At 42.6% G+C, this 20,665-nt stretch overlaps 1 protein-coding gene across 2 annotated transcripts; it reads right to left on the bottom strand.

Moving 5' to 3' along the window:
* Positions 1-4,147: 4,147 nt before the first annotated feature.
* On the bottom strand, positions 4,148-19,724 carry ACER2 (alkaline ceramidase 2). Of its 2 annotated transcripts, none has more exons than XM_019659081.1 (4): positions 18,297-19,471; positions 11,217-11,331; positions 10,328-10,469; positions 4,148-4,397 (listed from the first exon to the last, which is right to left on the bottom strand). In XM_019659081.1, exons 1-4 carry the CDS (start codon positions 18,459-18,461, stop codon positions 4,217-4,219), a joined length of 603 nt encoding a protein of 200 aa, XP_019514626.1. In that variant the 5' UTR covers positions 18,462-19,471; the 3' UTR covers positions 4,148-4,216. The 2 variants fall into 2 exon arrangements, with proteins under 2 accessions (XP_019514626.1, XP_019514628.1); XM_019659083.1 differs by lacking the exon at positions 18,297-19,471 and adding an exon at positions 19,489-19,724 and having other exon boundaries at positions 4,202-4,397.
* Positions 19,725-20,665: the final 941 nt, after the last annotated feature.

A 20,665-nucleotide genomic window follows, 5' to 3' on the forward strand; every position in this document is an offset into this window, starting at 1 on the left:
TGGTTAAGAGCTGGTTTGGGACGCCAGCTCTGAGCAGCAGGGCCCTGGTTCGGATCCCACATGAGGGCCAGTGACACTGCCCTCTACAGCTAAGAAGGTGAACAACAGCTCGACCTGGAGCTGGGCTGCCGTGAGTCGCTGGCGATGGCGTAGGCTGCAGTGAAGCTGCAGTGGGCTGCCATAAGCTACTGTGTGTGGCCAGCAGCCAGCATGAGTGGCCGGCAGCCGATGTGATCTGTGAAGAGCTGCCGTGAGCGGCCATCCAGAAGCCGGTGACTGATCTGCCTCACCCGGGAAGAGCGCAATGATGATGCCAACTTGGGCCAGTGAAGCAACTTCCTCCACAACTAGACTGAAGTACAAAACGACAGCAACTTGTCTGTTCCCCTTCCCCATATTCCCCAGCGCTGTTCCCCTCCCCCAATTCCCTAATAAAATCTTTAAAAAAAAAAAAAGAACGATGGGATAAGTGTGTTCGAAGCGAGGGGGAGTATTCTGAGGGGGATGAATGGCATTGTGTCTTTTACAGTAACAAAGTTTTTTTATTTAAACATTCACCGTATTGTTTGATCACACTTCATATGTATATTCAATTTAATTAAACCCAGACAGTCTGGCTTAAGGAACACACCCCCACAGAGAGCTAGAGATGCAGAGTGTGTGTCAAGTGGCAAAAGTGAGGTGGAATGTCAGGTGATTAGTCACATGGAGGCAGGGCTGGGCTGACACCTATGAACCAGGGAGAAAAAACACTGCAGAGCCAGGATCGCAGGGAAGCCTGGGACTGTCCCTTCCTGTTTCTAGAGGCACAGGCCCTGCTATATGCCACTGACCAGGCTCATTTGCACTTGGGACTTGTCCAAACCTGGGCTCCATTAGGTTTTATTCCCACTTTTTTCAGGGCTTCTATCAAAATGTCAATGTGAGGTTAAATGGAAAAACAGGACAAAAGCAGGACCCTATTTTAGGACAGAATAATCTGAGAGCATATCTGCCATTTCTCCTCTTCTTGAGCTCTTTTTTTGTATTCTCAACGTTTTTCTTATCAACTCACTCCTATAATCAGAAAAACATCTATTTTAAAATATTTTAGATGTAGCTGAGTCAGTTGGTAATGCGACAACACCACAAATTTCAGTAAATGTCAGGTCATGACCCCAAGTCATAATAAAATTTTGTTTCCTCATGGTCTGAGAGAAGGTTCAGAAAGGACAATGAAAATACGAAAAGACTAGCTCTAGGAATGAGGCTAAAGAGAAAGAGAAAGCTGAAAAACAGTCCCTCCCCTACTTCCTCTGATCAGAAGGGAGGCACAGTGAGAAACATTAGCTGAGATATGATAGCTCATCGCTGACAAGCAGGGAAGATCCTGCAGGGAGACGCAAAGAGGAACAGGGCATCCTGTTGGCTGGGAACTGGATCACAGCAGGTCAACAACCATCTTCTCTTTCCTCGCTGGGACTCAGGCGAGAACTGGGACGTGACAGTGAACACAGGGACCTCGTCCCTGACCATGTGGAGGAACGAAATAACAGCACAAATACTATTTAAATTACAGTCAGGATGGGTGCCAATAAAGAAGAACTTGGGGTGCTATGAGAGCATATTAACAGTTGGGCCCAAACCTGAAGGATGAGAAGGGAACCAAGCAGGAGGGTCCGAAAAAAGGGACAACATGAACCAGAAGGAGCTAGGCCACCTTGGAGACATGGAAGGTTGGAATGGCTGGAAGACAGAATATAAGGGGGAGCTTCATGAGGGAGAGATTAGCAGGCAGGTGCCATATTGAGGATTTTGAACTTGATTGTAATTGCAGTGTTAACTAATAGAAAACTGACTGTGACTAGATGGGGTGGAAGGAAGAGGAAGTTAGGCTTCTGGCTTGAGCAGCTAGGTAAATGATGCTCAATTTACTGTGGCTGGAACTATTAAGAGAACCAATACTGTAAAAGGCAGATCAGGAATCTGGTTTTGGACAAATTGAACTGGAAATGCCTGTGACATGGAGAGTTGTAGAGGTCAGGTAGGCAGCTAGATACATAATGGTGGGGGCAGAAACAAGTACTGGGTTAGAGTCATAAATCTGGGAGTCACCCACATACGTACGGTAATTAAAGCCATGGGAGTAGATGAGGTATTTTGAAGGAACTACAGAGGGGGGGAAGCAGGCAGGTGAGACTGCACCTTAAGGGATCCACACATGCAAAGGTGCATAGAAAAGGAGTTTACAGGAGATACTTAAAAGAAGCTGGTGTAGAGTTAGGACCCCAGCAGGGTGTAGCGTCACAGGAGCTACAGAAAAGAACAGTTCAAGAATGGGGGGAGGGGGGTGCAAACAGCTGAGAGAACAACGCATAAGACCCAGGAGGGCTGAAAAATTATCACTGACTGTACAACCAAGATGGGTTTGGGTACTGAAGTAGGGGCAGAACCCAGAGAGGAGTGGGTTGAAGAGCAAATGAGAAGTGAAGGATGGAGTCAACCTTTAAAGAGGTTTGGCTGTGACATACAGGAGAGATAAAGGGCGGTGGCTGGAGACAGACATGGATTGAGTCCAGGCTGACTGTTAGAAAACATGGAGAGACTCAAACATTTTTACAGGCTAATGGGAAGGACCCGTTAGAGAGAGAGGGATGACACAGTAGACAATTTACAGGAGTAAAGTAGGTATAGGAGAATGGAGGAAATAATCAATAGGTACAAAGACTTACCCTAGATGGAAGGAGGGATATTTCCCGTGATGCTGCATTTGCTAATGTAATGATGAAGACCAATTAGTAGTGATGACTAGCTTTTTAGGGACAAAGATTTTAAATATGGAACTAAAATTATGTGTTTTATAACTACTTACGAAGATTAGAGTATTAAGGGAAAATATGTTTTCCTGCTTAAAGATCACAATTGTGAAGCAGAATTATTTAAACTATGAAATAATCTACCCTAACCACTTGTCTTCCCCCATTTGCTCTTATTTACATATTATGAATTAAAAATATTTTCCCTTTCCTTAAACTACTTTTAATAAAACTATAAGCTAAAATATATTATTCGACTCAAGAGTTACAAGGACTAGACTGCAGTGAATTCTCAAGAAACACAGCTAAGTCCAGAACATTCTATTCACTTCAGGCCTAGTATAAGCCAGAACCACTAGGCTGACTATTACAAATCCATTTCAGATGTCTTCATTAGGTATTTTATTGTGTGTTTTCCTAAGAGCTTCAAGATCTGTTAGCGTTCTGAAATGAGTCTCTTAATTCCCCAGTCCTTGAAGGCTTCTCACAAAACCCAACAAGACAGGACCTGACAGTGTCCTTCCATGTTTAAATACCTCTTCAACCACCTTTGACCCTGCTTGGTATTGCTGACAATCAAAGCAACCCCCAAAGGCAAAGCAACGGAAAGAAATGTGTGTGTGTGTGTGTGTGTGTGTGTGTGTGTATGTATGTATATATCCAAGACAGAGAAAGCTGACTAACACATACACAGCAACTCTCACAAAGGAAGACAGATACAAGACTTCAGTTAAGACACCCCATGTCCATAACAATGAGAGTCATGAATTAAAATGTATTTCTAAAAGTGGACACACACAAAAAAGTAGCATTTTCAAAGATTATTAAAATAAGGGCAGTAGTCAGATGTATTTTAGTTGGGGCTAGAAGATAATAGTGTACATACAAGAACTAAAATGTTTCTGGATATCAACATGAACTCTGAGTATACAATTTCCCAAAGGAAAATGCTTGTGCAAATAGCAAAGGCTTTACTTAATAGGTTGTAAATAAGAAACTTGGTCTCAGAGAAACTAGCAGAGTCAACAGTATTACACCTTAGGTCAAGGTTGTCTTGTATATAGAAATTCATTTCTTTTTCCTTCTCTGTGTAAATGCAACCACCTCTTTTAGGACTTACCTTTTCTCCTTATTCTTGTCATCTGAACAAATCTATTCTCCTTTCTACAGAGTTAAGTGTAGGCAGCTTGGGCTAGGGGCATACAGGTCCTTGAGATGTTCCTACTTAGCTAGCTTTGGACCATTGGGATGTGCTGCACCCACTAAACAGCTGCTCCCCTGTTTCTGAAAATGAGATCATTAACATTTTGAACAAAATCATCAAGCCTGCTTTCCATCCAACAGTCAGGAACTACCTCTTCATGAAGAGTCTAACTCCTTCTCCACACCAGCTCCTTGTTCCTGGAGATGGTGTGTCCCTATCACAGCGACAGACTAAGGGATAGCAAGAAGAACAGCACCCACCTCTTTAGCTCTGCAATGAGCAGGGCAGTGCAGGGAACCCCGAGAGTCATCAAGGAGATGTTGTTGATGGCAGGCTTGACAAACGCCAGACATGTTGTAACTGCAGACAGAACGCAGACCACCGCCTTGAACCTGCCCCTGAATTGGTGAGAGCAAACCAAATCCATTAGCAAAGGAGGTCTTGTTTATCTAATGTTGACAAGGTCCAGGGGCTGATGGTGGGAGTGCGAATACCAACAGCCTAAAAACGCTTCCCACTCACTGGCTCAGTAATTCCACTTGTAGGAATACAACCTCAGGAAATAATCAGAAATTTTCAAAATAGTTAGCCATGAGAACGGTAAAATTAGAATCAACCTAAGTCCCTAAGGGTGAGATAGGGATACTTGTTTTCTTAGTGTTACTTTTATAGGGTTCTTTCTTTTTTTTCCAGATGTTTTACAGCAGGATTTGGCAAATTTTTTCTGTAAAGGGTCAAATAGTGAATATTTTAGATTTTTGGGTCACAGAGTCTCCAACGCAGCTCCTTACATCTGCCACTGTAGACAATAAGTGAGTGAATGGGCAAGTCTGTGCACCAATAAGACTTGATTTGCAAAGACAGGCAGTGGACCAATCTAGCCCACAGAGCATAGTTTGTCAACCCCTGCTCTACAAGTTAAACATGTATGTCTTTTATAAGAAAAACAGAGACTATTTACAAACTATAGAGCTTCCTAGTTTAAAAGGGAAAAAAAATGTCCTATGTTTCTAGTATACAAAAGTAAAATTCTTAAAAATTTCTAATAGGGTCTATATTTACTGACAATCCACGGTCTCGTATGCATTGGCATTTTGTTGACAAGTTTTTGACATGGTAAATCTTAGAAAAAGTAACTGATACCATCCTTCCACTCTTGAGTGGAAGCGCTTTCAGTAGGAAAGAGCCAGAAATGAGGACGTGATCCTGGGCACGTTCCTTCTTCTCTCCCCGGGACGCCATTTCCTTACCTATACAATGAAAAGTCTGGACTAGATTATCTCTAAGGCCTCATCCATGACTGAAATTTCGGAGCACGTGATTTTCCTTAAGTCTCTGTTATTCCTCAGGAGCACAATTTACTTTGGCCAAGAGCCCTGGAACAGGTCACAGTGAGGAAACTAATTTGAATGAAATTCCATTATAAAGAAATAAAAGTTTACTGAAATCTTCAAAATACAAACTTATCTCTTAGAGGAAAACCATTTGTCATCAAGGCACAGGAAATCATTGATCAAGCTGCCAACTTTCTGACTGGAACGAGCAGGAATTGTAGCCCTGAACTTTGACCAGAGGAAAAAAATATATATGGGAAAGGATCCAGGCAGCAAATCCTCAGGAGAACCGTGTTTTTCTCCTGACCTTGGCTGGCATCCCTCAGCTACCGGATAACAGGCTGCCTACTCCAGCCTAAGGACGACAGCCCACACATCGTTCCCCCTCACCCCTCAACATGTGCGTAGCCCAGGGACCCACAATAAGTCTTTCACTGGGTTTGAGGTTCTATGACACATGCCAAGGCTTTTGGCCTTTTGAGATTGGATAAACGCAACATCATAACTTTCCAAATGGCATCATCTTCCTGTAGCCAATGGTTTAGGATTAAGACACAGGTTAGAAAGAGCGATTCAAAGCAGAGGTGTTCCCGTGAGACCCATGTGTGTTCACCTTCTGCTTCCATCACTGAAGTCTCCAAGCTTCAGGTTTCCCACATGGAAATTAAGACACCTGCCTCAGGAAGTTCTTGCAAGCATGAGAGCATTTCATACAATGCCTGGTACATGGTGTGTGCTCACAAAATCCACTATTACTATTATCATTACCATCACTTGAAAAGAAATGCTATTTAAAATATTATTATTAATAATAATAGCACCCTATGAGAGAAAATCTGACTGAGCTGGTGGTGCAATCACCAAACACTCTATAGTATTGCCAAAGAGTCCAAAGGCAGCAAGCTTGACAAAACATGCTTTCTTTAAGGAGAACATGGGCAGACACCTCCCACATCAATCCAGTGGGTGTAGAGGAATGTGCTTTGGGGAGGCAGCTTAGCCAACGAGGACATCCTGTGAACACATGATTTTGCAACCAGCAGAAAACAACAGTGATCACACGACCATCCCAGCTGACCCCAGGGTCACCAGAGGCCCAGGCTACATGAGAGCTAGAAATATTCAGAATCAAGGGGCCCTCATGGATATTGTCTAAACAGTGATGACGGGCAATCCCCACAGCAGCCTCTGGTCCTTGTTTTCAACTTTCCAGCCCATTACAGGCTTACACTGGAACACAAGGTCAGGGAGCTCTTAGCACCCCTTCTTCCTGTATTTGCCAAACCAAAATCTGGCAACCCAATATTATCATCATATTATTATAGCAAAGCTGTTACTATTATCATTAGCTACTCTTTAAAGAAGTGGTTTTCAAGTCTATCAGACCCTGTGCCCCAAATATTTAAATCAAGTATTACCCCTTTTACTATTCTGAAGTGAAGTGCGATTTATAGATGCTAAAACCTCCCATCATTGTGACAACCATAAACTTCCCAGACGTCCCTTTAAGAGACAGAAATGTCCCTGGTTAAGATCCTACCCTATAGGGATAAAAACATAACCTATTTAGAACAAGCCCTTGATTTGTCTAAAAATTTTTAATAACCATCAACAGCTGAGTGTATGTCCTGACGATTCTTAGGCCATTCTAGGCAAGATGAAAGAAAGCTCTTCTTTTTTTAAACCCACCAATTATTCCTATTTACATAATCAGCTTTAATAATTTGCCCGCTGTTCTAGACATCATTATGTTCAAAGACATCCATATCAGCCATTCACAATAATTGCTAGCACTTAGTGAAGCCTTACTCTGGATGAGACACTGTACTATATATGTCATATGATTTTTCCACATATTACTAGTGCAATGAGGTAGATGCTTTTATTATTTCCACTTTACAAATGAGCAAAATGAGGTATCAGAACTTACAAAAAAAAGTGGATTGTTATTCATAGCTATATCTGTCTGATCCAAAGTCACTTAGCCTCCATACTCTCTTTTCTTTAGAATTCTCATACAGAACTACTCTTAATATGTTTCAGAAATATTCCAGCAAAGTCTAGATCACAAACAACAAAAATAAAGAAAGATAAATGTTAACTATCTGGTAAACTCAGGCAGCTAAACCACACAATCCATGGCCTACAGAAATCCTGGTTTTGATCTGACATCTTTGGTCTGGCCTGCCACGCCCACTGCAGAGCTGCCCCCTGTCATGGCGGTAAAGCCCACGCAAAGAGGTTTGGTCTTCTTGCTCTTCCCATCACACAACAGTTGAAGATGGACAAATAGAACCGACATCTTTATTTAGAGTAATCTACTTTTCCTGTAACATGCGGCTTTTCTTTCCTTGCTCACTAAAATCGTCCATGTCCATTCCCTCCTTCAATTTGTATGCATATCACAGAGATGCCAGGCAGGAATCTCCTCTACATGCCATGGGTAGTCATGAAAGCGAACTTCAAGCACTCACCATGTTCTTAGTGCTACACAAAGTGCTCAGCACAGTTATCTCAGAAGAACCCCGAGGTGAACAGTATTATTTACCTAATTTTACAGATGAGGAAATAGAAAGTTAAAGACTCCAGACAAGTTATACAGTCTGTGAGCAGGGAAGCTAGGATTCAAACCCACTCCAAAGCCAGGCATATATACATATATGGTGCTCTCCCCCAAACCGAAGAGAGGGGTCACATCTTCTCCAGAGAAACAGTGCAGGGTGCTGGCAACAGAAACGTCCTAAGGGGTGACAGACCGCCCTGCCTCATAACATGTTTTCACGGTTCAAGTTGGTAAGCTTTAATTACTATAGCCATTGCCCTATTTTCTTCTCTCCTGCTCATAACAACAATCCCTCCCTCCCACCTTTAAGAAATGAGAAAAGAAAAGGGTTCTCTACTTGTATTATGAATACATTAAAAACCATCACTTGGAATTTCAACCCAGGCCTCCAGAGTGCCACAAACAAACAAAACCCGTATTCCCATTTCTTCAACTTCTCTCTCAGATCCCAGGACTTGAACAATCAGATCTAAGAGCAAAGTGGTTCCTCAGCTCTGAACCTAACACACACCAGGCTCAGGGAAAGGATGGAGGTGACTGGGGGGCACCTTCCGAAACAAGAGGAAAAGCCAAAAGGTAAATGGTGTGTTTCTCAGGTAGAGTCAAAAAGTCCCTGACTGCAAAGCTGCTTTATGACCCTGCCATCTACCTCCATCCCCACTCTCATCCCCTTCCCCACCTCATGAAACTTTCTGATCATCCCAGTCATTCTCTTGAAGCTGAACAAGGAAACAAGACAAGACTAGAAACCAGAGACAGCCTAAACCAACCTTCCATATTTTAAAGTAGACTTCCTCCATTGAGGAGAAGGCCTCAGCAAGATGGAGACCATATTTCATCTAAGACCAGGAACGCCCTCCTTTTCACTTCTACTTGTAAACAGCTATCTCTCTCTCTCTCTCTCTCTCTCTCTCTCTCTCTCTCTCTCTCTCTCTCTCTCTTTCACACACACACACATATTTACACACACACACACACACACACACACTTTTTGATAAGTAATCTTCTTAAGGATACTCCTATCTGCTTGATACTCAAAGATACTATTTAATTCAAATCCTGCTGCCCAGGATAAAGATTCTACAACTAATCCATTTAAAGTATGTTCTCACCCTACCTCATTTAAAAATACATTGTTTGTATTAAAATTTAACATGTACACTTGGTGAAAAACAAAATTGTAAAACAGTACAGATTAAAGATAAAAGTGAAAGTTCTCTCTCCACCCCAATTCCTAAGAAAGGTGGTAATTGCTGTCCTCGCCCTCCCAGGCATTGTTGTGCACGTACAAAGACATATACTCCAAAAGAGGTTAGTTCATTCGTTCTAAAATTAGGAAATTCCACACGTGGTTCTACACTGTGCTTTTGCAGCCAGCATGCTTCATGGACACTCCTGACCTCAGTCCACAGAGCGCAGCCTTCATCTTTAACAGCCACATAGCTCCTGTTCCTATTCAGGATACCAGGAAAACCGTAATGAATTCTGTATTTTTCCTGCTGTAACTCATCCCTGGGCACACACAGCTTGCTTAATTGAATCCATATCTTTAGACTGCTTACCATATATACCTTGACAAAATAAAGTGTCCAACAGGGAAACATGTGGGTAATATGTTCTTGGAATGTTTCTCGTCTTTATGAGGCGGACTCTCTTCTGTCCTTTCAGATATTACACCTTATACAACTCCTCAGGAAGGCTTTTCCTGACCAAACTCTAAATCAGCACCCCAGGTTACTACTCTCCCCTTACCAGCTTCATTTTTTATCATATCAGTTATCAATCCCTAATATTATCTATGTGCTTGTTGATTTCATAATCTCCCCGCTTCAATGTAAGCTCATTGAGTGCAGAGATTCTGTTTTGTTTACAGCTATATCCCAGTGCCTAGAAGCCTAGAAAAAATGCATAGTAAACAGTAAGTGTTCAAAAAATATTTACGGGGTGAATAATCATATAAGCATAGCACAGTGGATATTAAAATCCATCCCTTCCTGAAATTTTGGGTTTCCAGCTTGGGGTTATATGTGTATGCAATTTGACAAGTACAGTATCTATGGCTCAAAGAACCAATTCCTTAGTGGGTTCTACTGTAAATTTATAAAATGGTGGAGTGGATTGGACTAAAAGAAATATTCTAACAGAAAATCAAAATCTTTCCACTTTCGCTCATAATCAAATAAGAAAGGCATTTGACTTTTTGTCCTTAATGTCATATAAATTCTTCTCCAAACATATTAAAATTCCTCCTTTTATCTGTCAGTTTATTTATACCATCAGACTATAAATGATCGTTGGATATTAAACAACTATATGAAAAGCTCATCACTAGGCCCTGCTCCATCATGTGCTATTTTTCTTGATATATACACATCATTATATTGGGCACTGCACCTAGCAGTCAATGCAAAAATGTTTAGCACAAGCTTACCTGTCATTACGAAAGATCTTTGGTAGATACCTTCTAGGGAACCACATGGCCAGAGCACACATCAGAACCCAAAGAATTGCAAGTTCATCAAGCATCTGACCCAGGAAACTCAGGGTTGCATGGAAGTAGACAGATCCAATTCCTAGAATCAATTACAACCAATAAGAAAGGTCACCAAAGAAGAACAGACTCACAAACAATACACTGCTTAAGGATAGCCCTTTCACCAACCACGATCACAATCACCAGATCGCTCTCTCTTTGAAAAAAGACACTGAAGGAAGAAACTCACACCACCTAGGCATGCAGACTTCAAGTCTAGAAAGAGGATTTCAAGAAGGGCCCAAATATCAGCACATCAGAACTTTAATGATTCCACAGTTAAACACACTGTCTTTATCCACTGAGGCTTCATGGGAACAGGCAATAAACAAAAGTCAACTTTCTCTCACTGTTATGAATTCCCAATCTGCCTGTGAAAGGAAATGGAAATTACACAAGTATTTCCCAGAACAATGAACGATCAAAAAATCTAGATTTTATTTATTTATTTATTTATTTTTTTACCGTTAGTCCATTTGAAAGCAGCCTCATCAGAGTTCAATTGTTTCACATGACTTTCTTCAGAAGTTCTAAGAAAATTGGCCTGGCACAACACCAGTAGCTATTACATAAATGAACTCTCAAGTGCAATTAAGTGATAATTACAGCCAACATTGTTATCAAGCCCATGTTCAAAAGAGTCCTTCTGACATCAAGCAAGCAAAATAAAAGTATGCTAAGACGCCAAAGTGACTTGGATTTACAAAACAATGTTCAAAGGGGACAGGAAGTGTGCAGAATTCCATTTCCTCCCTTTCAGTCCATGCTTGCAAATGAATCCACTTACCCACTACAACTAAAAGAGTCCATATTAAGTAGATGCCACTGTTGAAGCATGTTGCATACTGACGAAACAGGTACATGCAGATGGGCGGTAAAACGAAAAACAAGACGTTGCTGATCTGGGAGGGGCGGAAACATAAAATGAAAAGATAAATATTAAGTAACAGGGCAAAAAAACAAAGCAGCTTGTTCCAAATATGTCCTTTGCAAACTGGGATGAATGTGCCCACACATCTTGTTTAAGTGCTTATAACTTTCCTTAACAGCAGATCCACAACCAGGAATACTTAAAACGTCTTTAACAAACATTTAGGGGGTGCCTTCCTGCCTCTTTGGGCAGCTGTAAAAACACTGCAATCTGTGAAAGCTGTCCAGGCTCCTCTTTGGATTCAAAGAATCAATGACGCTTATTCTTTTTCCACGCAGATTAACTAGGAAACATTCTAATTTACTTTTACATACACTTTTAAAGATAAAGCCTGTACTAAATAATGGTAAAAAATAAAGCGTAATGAAGAGGTGAGAGGAACTAGACATGTTCCAGCACCCAGTAATTTTCTGCCAGCCAGACCAGCCTTTTCTTCTGGGCCACAGGAAGGCAGGATTCCTCCTAGTTTCCGCCTGTGTTGCCCTTTGTGCTTTCTCACCCTATTCAAAACCTACTTGTAGGTAAAGATTAAATTTGTACGTGCTTCCCCGGCTTTAAAATTATATCATTTTACCTTTCAGACTTTAGTGTGGATGTAAGCCTCTCTGTAATGTCTCCAGAAGGCATTTGGCTTTTTAAAAAAAATTATATATTCTGTCTAATGTAATAGCAAAATATTGTCATTTCAACATGCAATCACTATTTAAATTTCCCTAATGAGATATTGTCTGTTCTTCTGTTCATACCAAGGCCTTGAAGCCCAGTGTGAATTTCGCACTTACAGTAGATCTCTGCTGGGAACAGCCATGTGTCACATACTCAATAGCCACATGTGACTAGTGACTACCATACTGGACAGCGTAACTCTAGAGCCTCCCCTTTCATTTTGTCATTTATTTTTTGTTTGTCTTTTTTTTTTTAGGGGATCATAGCCAATTCTTTTTTTCCCCGGAAAAAATTTTTAATTGAGGTAAAATTCACATAACATAAAAATTAACCATTTTAAAGCATACAATTCAGTGGCATTTAATACATTAATAATGTGCAATCATCACCTCTATCTAGCTCTAAAATGTTTTTATCACCCCCAAAAGAAAACCCTATGCCCATTAAGCAGTCACTCCCCATTCCCCTCTCCCCCCAGCCCCTGAAAACCACTAATCTGCTGTCTCTATGAATTTATCTTTTCTCAATATTTCATAAAAGTGGAATCATACAATATATGACCTTTTTATGTCTGGCTTCTTTCACTTAGCATAATGTTTTTGAGGCTTATCCACATAGCGTGTCAGGGCTTCCTTCTCATGGATGAAGACTATCCCATGGTATGGATACCACACACTGAGTATCCATCCATTCATTCATTTAGAGACTATTCTGAATAGTGCTAGGAACTTTCACGTACAAATTTCTGAGTACCTGTTTTCAGTTCTTTTGGCTCTATAGTTGGCATTGCTGGGTCATATAGTAATTCCATATTTAACTTATTGAGGAACCATCAAACTTGTTTTTCACAGTGGCTGAACCATTTTACATTTATATAAGCAACGTACAAGGGTTCTAATTTTTCTACATCCTCGCCAACACTTACTTTCTGGGGGGTTATTTTGTTTTATCCAAGTAAGGGCATCCTAGAAGCTATAAGGTGGTATATTCAGCTCTTTAAGTTTCATCTCTAAGTGTGGCGTGAGGGGCCCCTCGTAAAGACGTATGCACGCAGAGGAAGCGTGCAGGAGGTGAAACAAACAGCTAAGCCTAAATGAGCAACACCGTGGGAATGAGATGGGGAGGGGTACACAAAAAAAGACTGAAAAAAAAACCTTTCAGGGATAGGATGGGGCAGATAAAGTCTGGAAAGCTAACAGCATGGGGGTTTTCAAAAGAAAAGACTGGTCACCCATGTGGGACAATACAGAGGAGGCCTCAAAGGAACCATGAGGGAGAGTGAGTGCCTGAACCGAACTGAAGGAGCCAGGGTAGAAGGGCTTTTGCAGACCTACAGGATCACACTGCTGCACAACGAAACAAAATGCATCAGCAAACCCCAGAGCTTGAGGAGTAGTACAGGTAAAGACTGTGGCCAATGTATGCCTCTGTCACCATCTGGGAACAGAAGAGATGAGATGTGACACCATTTTTACAAAGAGAAGAAAGGTAAGGGTGGGACAGAAAACAGAAAAGAACACAATCCTCTGTCAGGGATGGGACGGGAGCAGGGCTGCTGCCTTTGATTAAAATCCAAGACTGAAATCCCCAGTGGGGCCGCGGCAACCTGGGGAAGGGAGTACCTTTGTCTAGTTTGTCCACTCTGGTGGGGATCTTTTTCTCTTTTCCATGTAGGAGCTACTGGTGACCCTGGGTGAGAGTATGAATAAATTGTGTCAGATGTCCCAGGTGGTATGAAGTCGCCAGTCTTGGAAATAAGGCCAACTCTCATTTACTAAGAATCAGATGAGCAGCAGCTGTTGTTCGTTGTTATTACCATAGCCTTTAACTTTCTAAGGAATCATTTAAAGAAGATTTAACTTTAAGAGTTAAAATGAGAGATCTTAAAGACCATCCCTTGTCTTACAAGGGGATATAACTGAGGACCCAGAAAGGTTCCCAGGTTGGCCAAGGTCAGAGAGACAATCGCAACTGGGGCCAGCATCCAGTCACCTCAAGCTGTTTCCACTGCCCCAACCCACCCAGCTACCTTCTGACCTCGTTGGCTTAACTCCTCAACTAGTATCTAAAAATTCTGAAGTGCATTACACACTGTGCACATATGACTCATTCCATGATTTAAATGTGGCTCTCCTTTTGTTAAACATAGAAATGGAAGGAAGAAAAGGAGGCTTAAAGAGAGAGAAGGAAGAGAAAAATGGAATTGTTATACCACAGGTAACTTAAAACCTGATCTTTCTCCTTTCATATACATGAATGTGTTGCCCTTGTTAAAAAAAAAAAAAAAGAATATATTACAAAGCTAACGTCTCCTTTCTAGTTTCCTCCCTAGAGATAACCACTGTTTTCAGAGTCATAGGCTTCCAGTCATTTTCTTTGCATATACATGAATACATATATATCACATATTGTAACATTATCATTCTGCAACTTTCTTTCCTCATTCAACAATATGCCCTGCAAACCTTTCCACCTTAGTTCATACCGATTTACCTCACTTTCTGTAAGTGCTGCAGATGGCAGCAGTTTTTTAAGCCATTCCCCAGCAGAAGGATCATCAATGTACAGTTCCACCAAAATGGTGGGGAATAGAACATACTTGCTTTTACACCAGTATAACTTTATTGCCTCAAGTCCTCCCAATATCCCTTGCTTCAGCCAAGTGCAACTATCTACTGCCAAACTGTCCATCCAATAGCTCTGTTGGCTTGTTACCACCAGCAAGGAACACATTAATCACTTTTAAATGTATTTCAACACTATTTACAAAAGCATGACGTCGTCTAGTACGCCTGCAGTAAAGTTATGATACTTCAAACATTTTAAATGCACGTATTAGGAAGTTCAACTTAGAAGCACCATTTTAACATATGCTCCCAAATAACACTCAAATCACATTATTACTTCTGCACAGCCCATCCATCAATGCCTGCTGGCCTCCTCCAGGTCTTTTAAAGAGGTCACCCTATGAAAAGGAAAAGACCAAATTAGAGAGAGACGCTCCCTAAAACAAAAAGAGGAAGAAACTCCTAAAGAAATACGGAAAAGCAAACAAACCATGGTTAAAAAATGGACTCAATAGCTCTGTCTCTACTGAGAAATGAAACTTTCCCTCAAAATTGTGTGGGTCACTGAAGTTGAAGAATAGTTCAGCCAGGGGGCATTTTTTAAAGCCTATTGTTGGATTATCCTTTAGAGAATTGGTTGAATGCCTGCAGAACAGATTTTTTTTTTATTAAAAGGAAATCACAATTTTTAAATGTATTAATTATTTCCTTAGGAAGTTCCTCATTCTATGAATTCCCACATAACATTTATACCAAAATAATCTCATGAACACACTGCAATCTCATCCTGATGAATGTGAATGTGCACTTTCCCAGACAGGGTAAATACTGACAACGCAACAGGCTGTAAGTTTTTCTGAACAACAAGTTCATAAACAGATAAGGGTCATTACCCTGGCTAAGTAGATGGTCTGTTCATCTTCACTGTGTGTGCATTCCTAACTACCCATCACATTGCTCCCCTTCTGCCTCTGAGATGACCAACTCTCCTGGTTTGCCTGGGACTGAGGACATAGAACTTTTCGTTTTAAATTCAGGAAAGTCCAACTCTTAGCAAAGCAGGACAAGTAGGTCACTCTACTCAGAAGCCTTCTTGCAAAATGCCCCCACCCCACTTTCCACAGTGCACCAACCCCATACAGAGTACTAATAACACCCGGGTGCCTTGTAAACACCTCTATTATGGCCCTTACCACCCAGATGACTGTGGGTCTGGTCTTTATGATAGGCACACAGTAGTTGCCTTGGATGGATGGATGGATGGATGGATGGATGGATGGATGGATGGATAATTCTGCCCTATAAATAGCAGGATGTGGGCTTTGACATATAAAGAGACCTCTACTTCCTTATCTTAATGGTTGGGGGCAGAGCTGATTGGGAGAGGTAACAGGTCATGGGCTGATTTTATGTATTATGTTTTGCTTCAAGACTTGTTTTTCTATCGCCAGTTGATTTCCTTCTGTCTCCATGAGTCACCGCCCAGCAACACAGTCCCCAAAGGCCAAGCCCAGTGGTTAAAAGGCAGACCCCACTTTTCTCCAAAGTAGCTAGGTCTGGAGGCTTTCTCTTTAGGGTGACTGGGGCCTTAAAATATAAAACATAAAAAGAAACTCAACTCAATAAAACTTGTACATAGAAGAAACAGCACAAAATGTGCTCAAGCAAATGACTGTGAAAGGGCATGATGTGTTCTTGGAAGAGATATTTGGGTTTGAAGCAAAGGATGATAAGATTTGAGGCCATAAAGATTTGCAGGGCACAAAAGCAAAATACTCTGTATACCCAAACACAGCGGCAGCATAAATCAGGGTACTGTCCCTGGTGGGCCATTTAGCAATAATTATCAGCCTGTAAAGTGACTACTCCCCTTGACACAGCAATTCCCCTTCTAGGGTTAGCACTTTCAAAAGTATATCCAAATGCATATATGAGGATATTCATTGCATCACTGTTCAAAAACCAAAATGAAAATAATGAAACAAACAGAAAACTGCCCTAAATGTCCATCAATAGGAATTGACCAGTTAAATAAATTATGTTCAATCCATTAAATGGAATACTGTGTAGACATTGTAAAGAGGAATACAACGTTATATGAGCCAATATAGGACTATCTTCAAGACATAGTAAGTGAAAAAAACCAAGGTGCAGAAGCGTTTGTATAGTAGTATCTCAACTGGGTTGAAAAAAACTTAGAATGTGGTACATATACACTATACATACATATTTTTATGCTCTTTACATGCCTAGAAATACATGTGCTCTTTACATACTTAGAAAAAAAGTCTGAAAACATATAGAAGAAAGGGTATTTTTCACTTTATAACTTGAATACTCTGAATTTTTTTACCTTGATGACATAATTACTTTTATAATAAACAACAAAAAACTACTTTAAACAAACTTTCCTTTTCATATCAATCATGATTAGCATATAGATCAAAGGGCCACAATGCATGAGTTTAACTTAAAGAACAACTGAGTAATAAAAACGTGTATTATGCCAAATAAATAAATCTAAGACAATACAATGACACTTGTATCTTCAAGAGTAGTATCTTAGTAGAGTCAGATGGACCAAGGTGTTACTCTAGTTCTGCCATTTTCTTAATCTCAGCAAGCTGCATAATCTATCTAGGTCCCAGTTTCCTCCTTTATCAAATGGATATAATAGCACCCACTGCCTTGGGCAGAGCTTCAACACACATAGCAAACAATTAACAGTAACCAGTAGTAATTGAAGTTGTAGTAGTGATGTGCTACCCCCAAGATCCATTTAGAGTTTCTAGATCCTCTCCCAGTCGTCTGATTTTACATCTTAGATTCCTTAAACCTTTTCTCCAAACTGGTAATAATTAATATTTTCTTATAAAATGGATAATTAGACCTGCTGCCTTACTATGAGGATTTAATTAAATATTTGTCACCAACTAATAGTTAGTTTACTGTCTTCCTCCACACAGGAGTAAAATAAGCACAGGTTTGTCCTGTGACGAGCATCAGCAGGTAACCGGCACATGGGAATAGAGAAGAGGATACGGTTTTTGCTAAACTTTTTGGACCCACACTCAACAAAGTTTGGTGACCAACTACGTCTCTGAAACCTTAAGCTCTCTACTTTGCTAAAGCAAGTTTTGTGGTTTACAAATATTCCAAAGAATAAGGTTTGTCAGGCAGACCAGCTGGGCTAATCAGCCACAGACACTGCAGCTGAAAATCAACAGTTCATTTCTAGAAAAGATTTTGGCACTCGCTGCATAACAGCTCCAAAGGAACTAGATTAAAAGTAAAGAAAATAAATCCTCCCCCTCATCCAGCATGCTGGAGCTTTTCAAGGCAGGCTCAGAGCAGCTATACACTAACTTTTTGGCCAAATAACCAGGCCTTGTGCTCTGCTGGCTTCAGACTCCACAGATAACCGCCTTGCAGGGTGTATAAGAACCTGTCCCCAAGCTGTCATTTCTTCTTTAACTCTGCTGAAATCCTTAGTAGAATTCTCCACTTTCATATGGAGAAACTAACTTACCACTGTTGAAGGTACCCAGCCCTGCTCCAGCCCATCCTCTGTAGGCACCTGTCTACACCTGACAGTATACACTAAAAGAGGTTGTAAAATAAATGAGGTGTGGCCACCTCCCATAACTGCATCTTTCACAGTATCTATGAACAGCAGAGGGCCAGGTTTTCTTGAGGAACTCACCTGGTATAAAAAAAGAAGCAGGAGCCTTAATGTGGAGGGTAGCCGTGGATTTCGACAATGGGGGGGGGGGGGGGAAGAGTGCGGGTTTCTGGATTGTGGCCACAGCCAGGCCAGAAATGTGAGCACGACAGAACCCTTCTCATCAATGAACAGAAGGCCCCTCATTGGAGATCCCGCCAGGCAATAAGAACCTGACTGATGCCAACATTCTCTCCAGCAAATCTACGGGGAAAACCCTAAAGAACAACCTGAAATTCACAATGACCTTTAAACCAGGCGTTCCTGTTTTCCATCTTAGGGCACTGAAAAAATAAGCCACAGAAAAGACCATGCAAAGTCTTAAATGTGGTCAGAATCCTAAGCCATGGGCACAGGGAAAAGTAGGGGCATTTCTCTCCCAGCTGCAAGTTTTTTCCCTCCCACAAGGACTAAAAGTGCACAGGATTCTGCAGTGGGAAAGTTTCTGTATCCACAGACCTAGGCAAGTCCAGGAAACAGGCACACAATCACTCCCAAATTTCCCTTTCACACCCCAGGCTTGATAACTGGAGAGTGCACAGGCCTGGGGGAGTTGATTTGGGGCTGGCGTGAGACTGGGTGCTAAGTAAGGCAAAGGGGATAAGAACTAGTAGTAATTAACTTGATTCTGGCCAAAAGTAACTCGACCTATTATTATTGGTGTGTTCGTGGCGTGGGGTAAGTCAGCATGGTTGGCGGGGGCCATGCCCCTGAGACCTAGAGGGTGTTGCCCCTTTTCCCGGGACTCGTAGCGCAGGTATTCAGGTCAAAAACGCACAATGCGACCTAAGTGCGTCACGCCACAGGGACCCTAGGGGAGGAAGGCAGTTGTCCCAGCAGGTTCACCGCCCGCAACTGACCCAAACTGGGAGACGGGCGGACGCGGACCACTAGCTCCAGGACGGGTGGGGACCAAACAACACAATAGAGCTATGAGAAAGAAATGACAAGAGGAAGAAGCCGAGCCCAGATGTCGGAGGTAGGAACAGGAGAGGGGGACAGATGGAGAACTGGAAGGATCGCGCAGGGAAGGTGGCGTGGGTCGACTCTGGCCCTGGAGAGAGAATGCCCCAGATACAAGCAGAGAGCCACGTCCTGGTTCCAGGCACTGCGGCGCTTGGGGAGAGCCTCCTCCCGCCAGCCCGCCTGCCAGCCCCACTCCCGCGCCCCGCACCGTGTTGTAGAACTCGGCGATGGCAGGCACGATGGTGTAGTTGTCCTCGCACCAGTCCACCTCCGAGCTGCCAGCCCGCAGCTGGTCCCACCAGTGCGGGGCGCTCATGGCCGCTCTGGGGCATTGGAGCAGCTGCTCCTGCAGCCGAGAAGAGCCCAGAGCTGCTGCTATAAGCTAACAGCGGCGACGGCAGCAGCGCGGGCTTTATGCACAACTGGGAAGCCGCCGGATGTGGCGCCTCCTCTGCCGGCCTCCTAGCACTGGGCTCCGCCTGTTGGACGTGACTCGCTCGCAGACCCCGCCCCCGGCTCCACCCCCTGTGGGAACCCGCGGGCAGCGAGCCGGCCACGCCCACTGGGGGGGGCGGGATGTGCAGTGGAGTGGGGCGTAGGGAGGCAGAACCCGATTTCAGAAGCTTCTAGACACCATCACTCCCTCCTTGCAGGTGTTCAAAGGCCTGGACAGTGCTGCCCACGCCCGTCTCCTCACTCACACTCGCAGACGCCCCTTCAATCCCACCCCCACCTCCCCAACTGTGCAAAGAGCTCTAGAGCGCATCCTGGCAAAAATTAAACATAAGGAGAAACCCAGGGTACCCAGGCCCCTATGCAGTCGTGGGGTGTTCGCATCAATTTCCCTGCTCCGCGCGTGGGCGCCCACTCTCCCACTCGAGAAGGGCCCTGGGTCCCTTCGAAGCGGGTAAAGACCGGCTTGGTACCGTGGGCTGAGGCAGGAAGACCTTAGGGGCTAGAGTGGCAGCCTCGACAACCTTACCATGCAGCCTCTGCCGCCCACTCCCGGATAGTGCACAGATGCAATTTCAAATACGTTCCTGCCCTCGGTCCCCTGGACTCCTGCATGAGGCTTTAATTTAGTCGTCGATTAGACCTGGGATCATACTTCAGCCATCCAACCCACAAAGGATGCAGTGTGGCAGGTATGACATCTCCAGAACATCCAAGGTACAAAAGATGATGGCACATATTTAGCACTTATTATGTGCCCAGCGATGTTTGAGGAGCTTTCATGTTATCAGTCATTTAGTGCTCCCAGCGGGGACCCTGTGAAGTGTGTTCCATGGGAACACCATTCCGGCTAGAAATCAGTCAGAATAACCTCAGATCTTTTCATAACTACTTTGCTTTGCTGCTGTAACTATTCTGTAGTTTCTAAATCA

This window comes from Hipposideros armiger, unplaced genomic scaffold, assembly GCF_001890085.2.
Source record: "Hipposideros armiger isolate ML-2016 unplaced genomic scaffold, ASM189008v1 scaffold_294, whole genome shotgun sequence".
Taxonomy (NCBI): Eukaryota; Metazoa; Chordata; class Mammalia; order Chiroptera; family Hipposideridae; genus Hipposideros; species Hipposideros armiger.